Source organism: Staurois parvus, unplaced genomic scaffold (genome assembly GCF_062004578.1).
Source record: "Staurois parvus isolate SC_StPar_1 unplaced genomic scaffold, SC_StPar_1.0 ptg000303l, whole genome shotgun sequence".
NCBI lineage: Eukaryota > Metazoa > Chordata > Amphibia > Anura > Ranidae > Staurois > Staurois parvus.
Window position 1 is genome coordinate 96,227 of NW_028318099.1, and position 16,798 is coordinate 113,024.

The 16,798-nt window shown below is 39.0% G+C and overlaps 1 protein-coding gene across 1 annotated transcript in view; it reads left to right on the plus strand.

Moving 5' to 3' along the window:
- The window catches only part of LOC149457718 (uncharacterized), a gene marked incomplete at its 5' end in the record, with an annotated part of 276,029 nt that overhangs the window by 76,333 nt on the left and 182,898 nt on the right, over positions 1-16,798 (plus strand). The window contains one exon of the mRNA XM_089683111.1: positions 13,960-14,087. Coding sequence (XP_089539237.1) covers positions 13,960-14,087 — 128 coding nt within the window. The remainder of the gene's footprint in view (positions 1-13,959; positions 14,088-16,798) is intronic.

The following is a 16,798-nucleotide window of genomic DNA, read 5'->3' on the forward strand; positions in this document are numbered from 1 at the left end:
CATTTTTTTGTTTTCTGTTATTTTGAAAGTGTAAATGATGGAACTAAAATCTAACTTTTGTTGACATATTATAAGAATGTCTAATCTGTAATTTGATGCCTTTTGGAGATTTTTCCATCTTCCCTTGGCTTCTTTATGCACATTAATACAAATTTTTAGCTGGGGTGCCCAAACTTTCGATCCCCACTGTATATATATATATATTTGTAAAAAAATAGGGTTTTTTTTTAGTCTCCTCAGCAATGTGTCTAATAATGTGATAGTCTTTTTAAGCTGCCCAAACCATATTCTTGAATTTTTTAATGCATTATGTATATTTTTGGAATACTGATATAGACCCTTCAGTCTTATCCTTTTTTAAGGGACATCTGCCTTTATACACACATGAACTTTAATGGCATCCCAGTCTTAGTCTGTAGGGTTCAGTATTGAGTTGGCCCACCCTTTGCAGCTATAACAGCCTCAACTCTTCTGGGAAGGCTGTCTACAAGGTTTAGGAGTGTGTCTATGGGAATGTTTGACCATTCTTCCAGAAGCGCATTTGTGACGGATGAGAAGGCCTGGCTCACAGTCTCCACTCTAATTCGCCCCAAAAATGTACTATTGGGTTGAGGTCAGGACTCTGCATGCCAGTCAAGTCCCTCAACCTCAAACTCACTCATCCATGTCTTTATGGACCTTGCATTGTGCACAGGTGTGCAGTCATGTTGGACCAGGAAGGGGCCATCCCTAAACTGTTGTCACACAGTTGGAAGCATGAATTTTTCCAAAATGTCTTGGTATGCTGACACCTTAAGAGTTACATAATTCCACTAAGGGGCCAAGCCCAACTCCTGAAAAACAACCCCACACTTTGCACAATGCAGGCAAGTAACGTTCTTCTGGCAACTGCCAAACCCAAACACGTTCATTGGATTGCCAGACAGAGAAGCGTGATTAGTCACTCCAGAGAACACATCTCCACTGCTGTAGAGTCCAGTGGTGGTGAGCTTCACACCACTGCATCCGACGATTTGCATTGCAGTTGGTGATGCAAGGCTTGGATGCAGCTGCTCAGCCATGGAAACCCATTCCATGAAGCTCTCTACGCACTGTTGTTGTGCTAATCTGAAGACCATATGACATTTGGAGGTCTTTAGCTATTGACTCTGCAGACAGTTGGTGACTTCTGCGCACTGTACGGTTCAGCATGCGCTGACCCCGCTCTATGATTTTACGTGGCCTACCACTTTGTGGCTGTACTGCTGTTGTTCCCAGTTGCTTCCACTTTGTTATAATACCACGAACAGTTGAACGTGGAATATTTAGTAGCAAGGAAATTTTACGGATGGACTATATATATATATATACACCCAAACACACATTATATTGATTGTGATCACTGAACAGTATGTTGTTTTTGAATAATAGGGTTCAGTACTCTGTGGATTGGATGGGCAGGTTGTTGGCTTAGACGTTGTGGTAGATATTAGTGCAAATGACAAAGTTAGAGGAATGTGGAGCTTCCAAAAACATTATTTCACAGACTTACATACTATATTAAAGGAAAGGACCTCCAAGATAGTATACTGCTTGTACCATGAGCCACACCAGACAGGCTGCAGAAACTTTGAGGGCTAAGCAAGTGGCTGAGAAACTGGTGTAAGCAGGAGGATTTGGGGTTAATGGGGAACTGACTTTGTGGTTGGTGACCAGCTCTACAGCAGAGACAGCCTGCATTTAAATGGGCAGGGTGCAGTTTTGTTGGGAAAGAAGATGGCAGGAAGGTTGGATGAACTTCTAAATTAAGATCTGGGGGGGGGGGAATCTGTGAGAGGTATATAGTGTAGTGAACAAGGGACAAAGTGTTCAGATGTGGGCAAAGCTGGAGGGAAGAACACCTCACCAAGGCTAGTAGGCTTGCTGAGTCTAACTGTAATTCAAGAGGGAGCAAAGATAAAATAATATATGCTTGTACAAAATAAAAAGGCATGTGCACAAATTATAGACGTCTTGTTAACGAAATGAGATAACTAGAACTTCTGATACATGAGGACTTTAGCTTTGAGTTAATGTCATAAACCTGGTTTGACAGCTCACCTGACTGGCTTGTAACTTTCCAAAGGTATTGAATGGGTGGGGAAGTTAGAAGGGGAGGGGATGCCTATATGTCAAGAATAATTTGATAGTGAATACGAGGAATGATATTGCTAATAAGACTAGTGGTGAAGTGGAGTCTTTGTGGCTGGAGCTTCAAAGGGGCAAAACAAATGGTACATTAATTGTAGGGGTATGCTATAGGCCTCCTAACCTAAAGTAGTAGGAGCAGATGCATCTCCTATCACAATTAGAAATGGTGGGAAGGCAAGGCAATATTATAATCATGTGGGATTTCAACTGATATTGATTGGGAAGATGGAATAGCACACTCAGTTATGGTGCAGTGATCACAGAGTAGTTACCTTTTCCAATCAATTACAGGAAAGGGAGGCACAGGAAAGGATTAGAACACTAACTTTATGAGAAACGTTTACTAAACTATTCTCCATATTGCATGATAATAAATGTGATAAAAATCTAGCAACAAAGAACATGGAAGAAATGTGACATATTAAACAACAACATTTGTGAGTGCATTCCAACAAATATTAAAGAATGAAAGTTAAACCTGGGTGGCTACATACTAATGTAAAAAGGCACATATATATATATATACACTGTATATCATAGTAGAAATTGTGCTGTTCTTAAATAATGGCTGGAAACAATATGTATCAACTTGTTAGCACTTTGGGCTCCAAAGGTTTGTGGCTAAGGTTGCAGTCAAGTAATGTTCTATGAATGATTTGCATGAAGAACATGTTGTTTTCCTTTGTCAGCTACAAGTGAAGAAACAGAGGCACAGTATAAGACTTGTAATGTGGTTTCTTTAGTGGCTATCCTGACCTCGGTTGGCTGTTAGGGTTTTCAAAGGTTTTTTAACTGCACATATTTTCCAAACATATCTCTGCAGACAGTGCAGAGGTGACAGTGCTCAGCTTTTTAGTAAGGTCAAGCTGCCAAGTACACATCCCTAGATAAGGAGGATGAGCATGGCATACTCATATTAATACTGAAGTACTGAGGAAGATAAATATATCCGCTATTCTGGCACTAAATTGCATGTAAGCACTGCTTATCTTCTGCGCAAGTGTTTATCCTGATAAACATGTTCAGCGGGCTAGAATCAGATAATGTTAGTCAAGTAATAACACGTCCTAGAGTTTAACGTAGTTCTTGTGCCTGAAAGCCATGCAAGCTGTAAAGAGTAAAAACATTTTGAGTCTAAAGTCACAACAAGTAATTTATATTTAAGCATGTTCTAGTTTAGCATGCTACTGAAGAAATTATATATATATATATATATATATATATATATATATATATAGTGTTTTTTTTTTTCTTTCTTTTTTATCTATTTATTTATTTATTTTTTTAAATTTAGAACAGACAAAAAATTAATAAGTAAAATAAAAAGTCTTGCACATAGGGAAGCTACTCATTTTTCTGTGACTGCAGTTTTTGTATGAATGCTTACGTTACCCTCATTTTCACTGAGCTATAGATGTGTTGTCAGGGGCGGACTGACAACTCTAGGGGATCATGGGGCCCCTATGTCCTTGCCCAAACTCAAAAAAGCCTATGAAAAAAGGTACCAGGGACATCTCATGGGGCCCCCTACTGACCCCGGCCCTCGGGCAGTGCCCAAGTTTCCAAATGGTCAATCCGCCCCTCTGTGTTGTGGCATCATTTTTGTAGCACATAAAGAACTGAGCTTTAGCCTGATGTACAATAGCCCTCATTCTGCAGTATTTTCATATTCATATATTGAACAGATATTGTATAACTTCTAGAAAAATAAGCAACTTCATCATGCAAGCAACACTCTTCTCAGTGAAGAGATTCTTTTAAGTGAAGAGATCAATTTACAAGCAGATTTATCTTCTCTTAAATCTTTTGTGACTCACGTAGCTTATGCTTTCTTTAAGTAAGACAAAAGATAAACTTCTGTATTCAGGTGACCAAGTGATCTAAATTTATGGCAATTTTTTTTGTATTCTGTGGAGCACACACATTCCCCAATGGTCATATAGCCCAGATATTCTGCAAAGACTGAGTTGTGCAGTCACATCACAGCAATCATATTGGAAGGGTTAGAACAGAAATTGTGCCTGAAAGACCCACCCAATAATTAAACAGATATGTAAAAATGAGTATGGTGATGGACACTATATGCACCACATCCCTGATAAGTTATTTTAGAAAAAAGACGACACAGAAAAACATGGGACTTTTTGCTGCTGCAACCTCTCAGTGACACATACACATTACTTCTTATAAAAAACAAAAGTTTAATTGTTTACACATAAGCATATGGACAAAAGTAAAGGTTGAAAGCTTAATACAATCAAATTCCAAAGAATTTTTACATATGTAAAGTCAAAGCAAAATGTCCTAGCACTTCATTTCTCACTCAGTACACTCTGGTGTTACTGTGTACATACAGCTTAAATTACTTAGCAAACATGCAGTATGTTACTTGCAAGACATTACAATGGTAGTGCTCTGTCTGGGCGAGATCAAATCTCAACATATTTCACAAAAAAAATCTTCCTCGGGAGATGCTGAGATGTCAAAGAGAATTATAAATGAGTTTTTTGTATACATTATAATCTTTTTTAATTATGTACCATTGAATATTAAATTATCCATTTTATGAGTGATCATATACTCACACACGACTTTGCATTATAACAATATGTCAGATCAATGTGAGTCGGAACAAAATCACAAATGGGAGAGACACCCAGAAACTGATGACACCCCCACTCTTGCTCTTGAGGGTGTGCAGTGGCATGCCCTGTGATTGCTGTGTCCTTTGAACACAATAGAACACAGATCAGGGTACAGGACCAGTGTGATTGTTGTGACTGATTACAGTGATCACACTTCTCAACAAAGGCTGCATGTTGCAGACTTTGCTGTATTTCCACATACAGGGATCAGGTGTGAGAGGAAGCACAGAGTGTTTATTACTGTGTTTGGCAATGGCTGATGATCAGGGACACTAGCTGGATGCAGTGGCATACAGTGTCATCAGAGCCATTGGCATCAGTGTTCCTGATCAATGCCACACCAGTCCCAGTGTCACCAGACCAGTGTAAGCCATCAACAAATGTTCCTGATCACCACATCTGTCCCAGTGTACCCGGACCAGTGCAGCCATCAACAGTGTTCCTAAGCACTGCCACATCAGTGACAGTGGGCTCCATTCACAAAAGCACCTCACATGTATTATTTGCCTAAATATTGCATGCAATCCTGAAACTGTCAATTCACTATACTGGTTTGTGGTATTTACAGCAAAATGTTGAAAACACTCGGTAAATACAGCATGAACAGGCATTAACTCAATTCACAGAAGGAAATAAATAATTAAATGCCTGTGGTAATTAAGTAATGGCCCAGCCATGTGGTATTTGAGGAATGAGTATAATTAAACTGTGAAGTAGTGGGCGGCCGCCGGTGTTTTTAAGAACCAGTAAACAACATAGTTGTTAAGGAACGGATGGCCTCTGTGTCCTTGACAACTGATGAGTCATCAGCTGTTGGTGGGGTTCCCCACTGTCAGCTGAATGTAAAAAAAATTGCTGGCATTTAAAAATTAAAAAATAGTGTGGGGTCCCCCAATCCTTACCAGGTCCTTCTGGTCTGGTATGGATTTTAAGGGAACCCCACTCCAAAATAAAAAAAAAGGCATTGGGACCCCCAAATCCATACCAGACTCTTATTTTTATTATTATTATTACAGGTACTTCTATAGCATGTTAATTTATGCAGCACTTTACATACATATTGTACATTCACATCAGTCCCTAACCCTCAAGGGGTGTACAATCTAAGGTCCCTAAATTACATTCATACATACACATACTAGGGCCAATTTAGACCAGATCCAGTTTACCTACCAGCATGTCTTTGGAGTGTGGGAAGAAACTGGAGTACCCGGAATAAACCCACACAGGCAAAGGGAGAACATGCAAACTCCAGGCAGGTGGTGCTGTGGTTGGGATTTGAACCAACGACCCTAGTACTGCCAGGCAGAAGTGATAACCATTTAGCCACAGCATGCAGCCTGGCAGACCAGGAAAGGAGGGGGACAAACGAGCACCCCCCCTTCTGAACCATGCCAGGCCACTTCCCTTAACATGGGGGGGTGCTTTGGGGCAGGGGGGTTCCCCCTCAAAAGCACCTTGTCCCCATGTTGATGGAGACAAGGGCCTCTTCCCCACAACCCTGGGTGGTGGTTGTGAGGGTCTGTGGGGGGGGGGACTTATCGTAATTTGGAAGCCCCCAGATCCCACCCCCCTCATGTGAATGAGTATGGGGTACATAATACACCTACGCAGTCACCAAAAAAAGTGTTGTATAAATAAACACAGGAAGCAGTTTTTGACAAGCCCTTTATTAAAAAAAGAAATAAGTTAACACATTTTCCCTGGTGTAGATCCACTGTCCAGCACGATGAACCCCGACTGCTGACCTGGAAAATGTAAAAAGAGTTCCGCACCCAATGAAGGCTCCCGCTGAATGACAGCTCCACCACCTCTTGCCGCTAAATAAATTAAGGGGTGGGCCCTCCAGTTACATCACTGGGTGGACAGCCCACTTGTGACGTCATCAATCCAGCATACCCAGTCGGTGATATCATAAGGGGGCGGCCCACCTGGTGACGTCACCAGGTGGCCCTGACCCTTAGTTTATCTAGCAGCAGAAGGCAGAGCTGTCATTGGGCAGGAGCCTTCGTCAGGTGTGGACCTCTCTTTTTTTTTTTTTTTTTGAGTTAGCGGTCTGTGTTCATCGTGATTGATGCTTGATCTACACTGGGAGACGGTTTTTATTTTTGTTTTTTTAATAAAGGACTTTATTTAAAAATGTATTTAAAATTAAAAAGTACATTTTATTTAAAATCATATTTAAAAACTTCAACCTGTTTATTTACACTGCACTTTTTTGTGAATGAGTAAGGGTACTATGTACCCTATATTTATTCACATGGGTGGCTTCCCCTGCCCGCAGATCCCCACAACCACTGGCCAGGGTTGTGGGAAAGAGGCCCTTGTTCCCATCAACATAGGAACAAGGTGCTTAGGGGGAGCCTCCCTGCCCCAAAGCACTCCTCCATGTTGAGAAAATGTGGCCTGGTATGGTTCAGGAGGGGGGCCGCTTGCCTGCCAGGCTTCATGCTTGGATAAGCATCTGGAATGGATTTTGGGGGGGCCCCCATGTCATTTTTTTAAATTTTGGCATGGGGTTGCCCTGGAAATCTATACCAGACTTAAGGTCTGGTATGGATTTGTGGGGGGGGGGGACTCCACACCTTTTAGGTTTGGGGTGGGGTTCTCCTTAAAATACATGCAAAACCCAAAGGGCCTGGTATGGATGGTGGGGACCCCACACTGGGGTTTTTTCCTGTAATTGTCAGTTGCCAGAAGTTGGTTTGTTTACATTCAGCTGCTAGCAGGGAACACTGACAGCTGATGACTCACCAGTTGTGAACAGCGTGGCGGCCATCCGCTCCTTAACAACCATGACAGTTACTGATTGTTAAGGATGGTGGCAACCACCTGCCCCTTAACAATATGATATTTACTACTGTTAATGTCAGCTATCATTGGTGTTAAATTACAGCATCTTTGCAATACTAAAATACCACATGACATCATAAAATAACTCGTACTGTATTTTAGTAGCTTATTTTGTGAATTTCAAAAATCTTTCTGAAAAATGCTGTGCAGTATCTTCCCGCATACTTAGATGCGATAAGATGCCACTTTGTGAATGGAGCCCAATTTCACCATACCAGTGCAGCCAGCAACAATGTTCCTGATTACTAGCCACACCAATGCTAATGTCACCAGAGCCAGTGCAGCCAACGACAGTGTCCCTGAATGCTGCCACACCAGTCTTAGTTCTACGAGAGCAGAATAAGCCATCAAAGTGTTCCTGAGCACTGCCACATTAGTGACAATGTCACCAAACCAGTGCATCAAACAACATTGTTCCTGCACACTAGCCACATCAATGCCGGAGTCAGTGTAGCCATCAGCAGTATTCCTGATCACTGCCACACCAGTATAGTGTCACCAGAGCCAGTGCAGCCAGCAACAGTGTTCCTGATCACCTCCACACCAGTGCAATGTTGTCTCTGCTTGTCACCTGTGCTGACCCTGGCCTATTTATTGGCCATGTTTCTTCCTGCCAACTGGACTGATCCTTTGCCTTTTTATTGACCATGTCTGTGCCTGCCACCTGAACTGACCCATTTTCACATCCTACTGACTACATTTCTGTAGACAACTGCACTCCTTGAACCAAAGCAATTCTTTGTTCACCCTTGGTTCAGCCTGCTGTACTTCCTGGCCAGTAAACATGGCATTCCTGGGGGCAGGAGGATAGGCTTGCTTGGTGTATTTGTACAGGGACTGCTATAGGTGACAATATACTAAACAATATTGCCTGGCCATTCATACAGTGGCGAGCATTACATACAGTACACTGTATTTTTACAATGTTGGTTGACTTCTGTGATACACCAGACATAATGTTAAAAATCAGTCCAAACATTGAAAATGCTTCACACATGTAGTATTCCTACTTGGGAGGGTTGCTAGAATGTGTTTTGGGGTGAAATTCTAGATATGCACATGCTATACATAAGAAGTATTAAACTTGACAGTTGTGTAAAAATACTTTTTTTTATTTTCTATCTGCATTTTCCAAAAATGTGGAAAAAAACATAAATCTTAAAAAGACTTAAAAAAAGTGTTTTTTACAAAATATATTTGAGTGTCTGCTTTACAAAATGTTGTCATTTTGTGGGTGTTCATACAGCCCTAGTATGCCAGGAACTCCTAAAATGCAATAGATAGTCAGGAAATTAGATTCATACAGTAATTTAGGTCTTTTGTAAAGCCTGAAGGTACTCCTTGAATTGTGGGCACCCCTATGCATCTCAGCAGCAAATCTTAAAAAAAAAATTATATAAAATGTATTTGGGTACAGTGTTGCACAAACTAGTACTTTTCCATGAACATTGAAAAATGGCCTGGACAAAAATGAAATTTAACGCCAGTCTTCAAGTGGTTAAATAACTGAATCTAATAGTTAAACTATAAAAGGCATCTGAGTGGATGAATAGTTTGTATTTAACCTAGATTTTAAGTTTAGATGTGAACTGTTAGTTTGAATCTATTTCTCTACAATACTGTGTCACTTCATTGCAAAGAGCTGTAATAATGTTAAAAATGTTTGGTTGTATGCTAGGTGAATTGGTTTCTACTAATTTTCTTAAATTGTATTGGCATTGTTAGAAGAGCATGAATCATTGTCATTAACAAAGGAAAATTACATGCTATGCTAAAATTAGTGTACCTCAATAAGATAACTTGCCAGTCTCTTGTTTGGTGGCACAGAATTGATGCAATAATGTAGAGTTAAATAGCAATGAATTAATGTAGCACAGCAGAGATCAAAGACAATGTAATGATCAGCCTTTTTTAAAGATAGGTGACATTGAATGATCACTCCTAAATTAAGCAATGCTAAAATAATATGCCATGCCATTTTATCTGCCAATAAAGTGCTTCTTTTTCTTAAATGTATCACTTAAAAGAGAAGCAGTTCAAAGGGACAAATGCACTAGTTTAATATTAGTGTTTAATGATAGGTTAGGCATAGCACTTACTATCATGATAAGTGACCCTATAAAATACCTTTAACCCGAAGAAATGCTGAGGGAAAATGTAGCTTATTTATACTTTTTTCTTATTATTGTTATTAATTTCAAATGAGTGCAAATTATTATGTGCAACTGCTTGAAAACAGTATCAGAGCCTGCCACTCAACAATTTCAGAGCATTTAACTTTACCTACCATAAAGGGATGATTGAAACAAAGATTATGCTTTGTTGGAATTTTGGTAAAAACAGTGCTTTGAGTGAAACTCACCATTTTGGGAAATGCATTGGAGTCTACAGTAAAGGCAAGGTTAGGGTGTTTTTGTGTTTTATAGAGTTACAGTGTTCTCCCCCTGGGACAAGGTCCTCTTCCCCACTTCCACCAAGCCAGGAATGTGGAGACAAGCCCCTTGTCATCAACGTGCAAAGATGTATGCGCAGATATAGGTCTACTATGGATTTTGGAAGATTCCACATCTCTTTTTTTTTGCACAGCATCATTGGTTGTTTTGGTGCACCAGAAAAACCAGTAACTGTGTGGCTGCCAGTGTCCTAGAAACAAATGACATTGTGAGACTTCCTGTGTCCTTGCAACCAAAGATGCATGTGATTAACATGAAGTTGTTATTTTGTGGTGGTAATAATACTGACACTAAATTAATGACTTCTGCCTGACCACTTAGCACTTTCTAGAATTCTGAACTGCAGCAAACATGAACCTCATCCCTAGTCTATAGCTAATACAGGTTTGAGTTTATGGAAATTCACATTCAAGTTAGCAAAATTCTAAGAAAGAGAATAATGTCCATAGTGCAAGCAAGTAGACAAGCGAGCCGATGCTTAGTAATTTATGGATGTATAACATGTAAGTACAGGGGGTCAGACATGCTGTGATATGTAGATGAGAGGCGTACAGGGGGTCAGACATGGGGGGGTATGTAGAGGATAGGAGTACAGGGAGTCAGACATGGGGTGGTATGTGGAGGAGAGAAGTACAGTGGGTCAGACATTGGGTGGTATGTAGAAAGGAGGAGTACAGGGGGTCAAACATCGGGTGGTTTGTAGAGGAGGAGAACAGGGGGTCAGACATGGGGCAGAGAAGGGGAGTGCAGGGAGGAATCTTTGCTTCTGCTTCTGATTACAGTACATATTAGTATATAGTACATGCCCCTCCATGTATGTCCCATAAAAGGAGATGAGGGGGCAAGGTAAATGTATGATAACAAATAAGTACGGGGTGGGACCTGTCTACTGTGGATCTCATTGGTCAGTAGAGGTGGAGGGAAAATTGGTGTTTCAGGGATGAAACTGCTTGCGGCACCTAAATACTTACGGTCAGCTTTGTCTGGAGAAGAAAGATCGTGTGGTGACATCACAGGAGCCACCTCCCGGCATAAAGGGAAGACAGGCCCAATAATGTTAGGTTGCTGGCCATCAGCTGATTGGCTGCTCTGATTAGAGTGGAGGATACTATGTATCGGAGTGACACGTGCTGGTCGCAGTGATTGTATGCAATGTATTGGATGAGAAGGTCTGCCCTCAGGATGTTTTATTCCTGGAATCTGATGGAGAAGACCGTAGAGCCCATCCTGGGGAGAAAACCTGCAGAGGCTGGGGGAGTTTGGTGGCTTGGCTTCCTCACCTCTGGACTCTTCTACCAGGCAGTTAAAGTGTACCTGTGTACAGATCCCTCTGTTTATTCTTCCTGGAGTGTCAAGTCATCACTTACCGCTATACTGAACACCAATCCCCCTGCAGCACCCACCCCCAGGGGGCTTGGCTCTAGTAATCAGTACTCCCCCTCCAGCAGGAAAACCCACCCCATCCTCCAGGATCCTGGAAGTATCTCTGCAGCTCTGAAGTTTCTGCTATTGTCCTCACACAACAGCTGCATATATACACAAACTGGTCTTTGTGTAATGTCATACTTTGATGGACAATTACTGGGACATGTAGCACTGTACCCAAATGAATTTCATATAATTGTTAGACAGATATAGCCTTCATTTGGTGGTATTTACCCTACCCAGAAGGTCAAGGGAAGCAGCGCTCTGCGACTTGGAGGGAATTATGTGCTACATAATGTTAAACAAGTTGCTAAGAATGTGTTTACTTAAAAATACTGGAACATGTAAAAACACTTTAAAATGTATAAATATTTCAATATCCATAGCATAGTATAGTGAACTCTTATTTCAGTATTTAATGTAAAATCTGAAGATAATAGTTTAAGTATATATATCTTATTAAATATGTACAGTAAGTGTATGCACATAAATATCTGTATAACAGGTCAAGATTGATTAATATTTTATATAAACAAAAAAATGTATTTCCAGAAATACATATATAACCATGTTTTAGAATTAGAATTTACATTGGCTAAAACATTTAAAACTCTATTATGTTTATGCTTATTTCCCTTTAAAATAAAAATAAACATATCACAATGCTTATTCTTTTTTTTATGAATGCTTTGGGATTAGAAAAACACAGGGACTAATATTAAATATTTGCTTTACAATGCAGACTAAAATATAATGAAATCTGATTACCAAGTCATGTAGGAGTATTATGAGGAGTATTGTGTCACACAGCAGATTGCTCACAGTCATTCACAAAATAAATTCTTAATAATTCAAATCCTTAGAACATTAAACAAATACGCCCACTCAAGGCACAATAAAAGGCTGAGACTGAAATATGGACTTCGTATATTGTTATGGACAGAATAAAAGCAGAGTGCTTGTTTACAGCTGAAAGAAAAATAATTTAATTTCTGTAGTTCGCATTTTATTAAGGTCTTTGGTTTAGTCACCCTTTACGTTTCATAATGTCATAGAGTCACCTACTGTTCAGAATAACGGGAGTGCATTTACCTAGTTTTTCAGAACATTCATGGTTTATCGTTGGTTATGTGAGCCATCTTAAAATGTGGAACATCAATATACCACATCAAGTCTTGTAACTTTATTATATTGTGTCAGTTCACTAAAGTGTAACAAAAGTTACACTTTAATGAACTGACACAATATACTGTATTATTACTTAGAATATAATATAAAATAAAATGTATTTTCACTATCATGCATTATTTGTCCATTTTCATTTATTGCATAAATCTGAATATTTTTTTTTTAGGTATTTCATATGTTAAAGTTAATTTACAAAGATTACCACACTGGTTATCACATGCTAAATACTGCTTCCATCTGGCTGGCAATAAAAGTTACCTGTATATAGATACCCAATTATATGCACTTGATATCTAAGCAGAAGAGAAAATGTGATTTTACAACACAAACAGTTCATAAACAGATTCTTCTCTAAGAAACAAGAATGAAAAATGCTAGCCCACCTGATTACACTTTAGCAGCTCCACTTCCGTTGGCATTGGTCTTTATGACCACGGTTCCTCAAGCCCCTTCAGCCTTTCTGTCACAGCACCTTGTTGTATGTGTCCATTTGTGACCTCCTAACAGGGTTTAACAGTCCCTCAAACTTGCTTCCTTTAGAGACTTCCAGATTCCCATCCAGCCCCCTGAGAATGGGGGGGGGGTTAAAAATAAATGCATTCAAATTGCACCTAGGGGTTGATTTATAAAGAATTTGCACAGCCATTTGCCCAGTAAAAAGGCATTTACCATTTTGTACTAATGGGGCAAACAAGATGTAAATAGACTATATTCTGCATTGTTGAAATGTAAATAACTGAATTTTAATGAAGAATACAGCATTTGACGACTAGATCGAGCTATGTCATGTAATGTAAGAAAATTCCTATGATACTAAGCCCCATGTAGTGGTCAAATGTATTTTCAGCTTTAAATCATTTATTTACATTTCAAAAGCACAGGATATAACCTATTTCGCCTTTTTTCAGTCTTATAAATAGAAAGTAGAGAAAGATGGGTGTTAGAACCTCTATTTAGTTTTTATTGTTTTTCATTTCCTGATTGGGTTTTTTTTTTGTAAACAAAACAGTTCTCCTCCCCGTCAGCTCTGCACACTGCTTTGCATGTTTAATATTTTCATATGAAACGCTCCATGTATATTACTGAGTGTTGTCAGAAGCCATTTTATATTCTATATGTGATCAGTTTAGTAATTTGATAACATTGTAGAGCTCATCTGATTTGCTACACTTGATTACTTTTTGTTTTAGTTAAAGCTCTTATGTTTTCCTATTGTTTACTCTTAGGTAACACAGCTATAGTGTACATAGAAATACAGGATGAAAATGACCACGCTCCAAAATTTTCAAAAAAGGTTTACCTGGGAGGAGTGTCAGAAGATGCTAGAATGTTTGCATCGGTGCTGAAAGTGAAGGTATGATGCTGAATGTACACTACTACGTTTTCTAGTATGTATAAATTGGGTATTCCAGCTTATTCTATGGTCTTTTCAAATAACAAAAAGTGATCTAACTACCATTTCCCACCTAGCCACTTTACATATATGGCCAGGTGGGACAAGCTCCGTTCCGGGAGGATGTACTGGCACATCATCCCATTCTAGATACTCATGCACTGCATTGGAGTGACACAGCAGAGTGATCTGTGATCCATAATTGGCACTGTGCCATGTGATCTTTTTGACCAATCACACATGATTGACCAGAGCAGTATAATGTCACCACTGATCTAGCAACAGTCATTTTTAAAATGAAAAAATGTAGAGGACTATAAGAAAATGGTGCCTGCTGTTTCCTGCTGGCTTCTCCATGGTGTTAATGCGGTTCTCTAACAGGTTATTAATAGAATACTCTAGATTTTTTAATTCCTGTAATTTTTAATATAATATATTAATATATTATTTTGGTAGAGGTTTTGCTCCCTTGAACAAGGTGCCAAAAATCCTTTTTTTAAGCTCTAGTCAAATTACATCTTGTTTAATGGCTGTTGCATACATTTGCATACATTTAAGTAAAAATACTTCAAAGTGTAGCACAACAATATGAACAACTTAAATGAATTGTGCAATATAACAAAAATGATTACACCATAAATGAAAATCATAAAGGGAAGTCCATATATTAATCTCAAAAAGTCTTTCATCAAATGTGTATCATGTTCCTGACTTCTTCTGCTATTCATATAAACCTTTCATATGTGATTTACAATATATAGCAGTCTGTGCTCCTCTGCAGTAAGGTCATAAGCGCTTGTGTTACATACATTTACCTTAGTGAACATGGCTGCCACTGCTGAGGACTACAAAAACGGTGCCCACTGTAGTTTTGGTTGGCATAGTGTTATTGTAGCTCATTAACAGGCTATTCAAGGAGGATCCTTTAGACATCAGCATAGTAGCATCACTTGAAGACGTGCTATCACACAAAATGTGTAGGGTAGAGCAACGCGATGACTTCACACTGCCACATCCAGTTTCAAGGCTGGGGGCCATCTTTGTAGATGCACTCTCTTTATCATCTGGTGTTTTCTATTTTCTTGGCATCTGGATGCTTTTTATTTATTTTTTAATTTAAAATTTTTTTAATTTTGAAGGTTGAATCATTTTAAATAAATGACTACACTATATACAGTCCCCCCGGTGTAGCTTTATGGGGTGAGCGCTTTTCTTCCATACAGCATGGCAATTTGAATGTCTCTTAGGCAGAACTGGATGACCATATGTGAGGGGCTGGAAACTATTTGACACAAATTTACTGTTTTCTGCTCTCCTTTGGCAGCTTTGGGGCTGGTGAGTGCGGCAGTGGTGTTGGTCACAAGTGGTGGTATGAATGCTAAAAAGGTTGAAGTCACTGATACAAGTGGACACAATTGATACTAGTGGACTTATTTACATTGAGTTAGTTTGTTTTCACTTTTGCTATTTACACATTGGATATGTTTGTGATATAATAGTATTATTTGTAGTTTAGTTGCTGCACTATTATTTAAGGTGATTCAATTCCACCAAAAGAAAGCTCTATCGATCTCAAAATTAGTAATTGTCTTTCAAATTGTGACAGCACTGAAATCTGAAAAATGGCATCGGCAGGAAGAGGGTGAAACAATCCAGTCTTGAAATGGATGAAGTTGTAAAATAAAACAAAGGGGAATTACACCAAAAGGGTGCAGCTTAAAAAGCTTTTTCTAAATTTAAAGCGATAGTACATAGATGAAGGCTGACACAGGAATTTTAGCACCTTCCCGCCCGGGCTATAGCAGATTGATGGCTGGGTGGGGCACTCATCCTTCTGTTTGGGCATCATATGACATCCTGTCAGAAGGAGTCACACAGCGGCGCGATCTGTCACCCGATGACATATCACTACACCGGCCTGTTGCCGGTGTCATGTGACTGCTGTGACCAATCACTGCAGATCACATGACAACTGTATACAATGGATGGCTTCCTGTCATGCCATCCATTGTATACAATTGTGTTGTTAGCTGTGATTGGCCAAAGCAGACACATGGTACAGACAGAGCCAATCACAGCCCATCTGTACCATGTGAATAGCTTTTCCCAATCACAGCTAATCACAACAAAAGACTGAATTAATCAGTTTCATTCAGTAATAATGATTGCACATATCAATGAAATACATTGGTATTAGCAATCATAATGTGTAAAAAAATAAATAAACAATCCTGATCACTTGCCCAGAGTAATTCAATGTTACAATGGTAACATTCTATTGCTATAGTCACAGTGTTTTAAAAAAAAAAAAAAAGTTAAAAAAAGAAAAAATAATGTAATAAAAAAGAAAAAAAAATAGAAAAATTTGAAAAGAAAAACTAAATTATTATTATTATTTAAATTTTTTTGTGCATTCTGCCATCAGTCAGTGTCCCTGATCACCGCCACACCAGTTATAAAATAATGCTGTAATGAACTGGTGACAATATGTAAAAAAAAAAAAATTATAATTTTTCTTTTTAATTTCTACATTTTCCAAAAAATTGTAACAAAAAATTACAACCTCAAAAAAACTGATCATGCCTCTTACTAAATACATGTCTATTTTCCAAAAATGGGTAATTTGGGGGGTATTTGTACTATCCTGGCATTTTTTGGCCTCAAGAAATGAG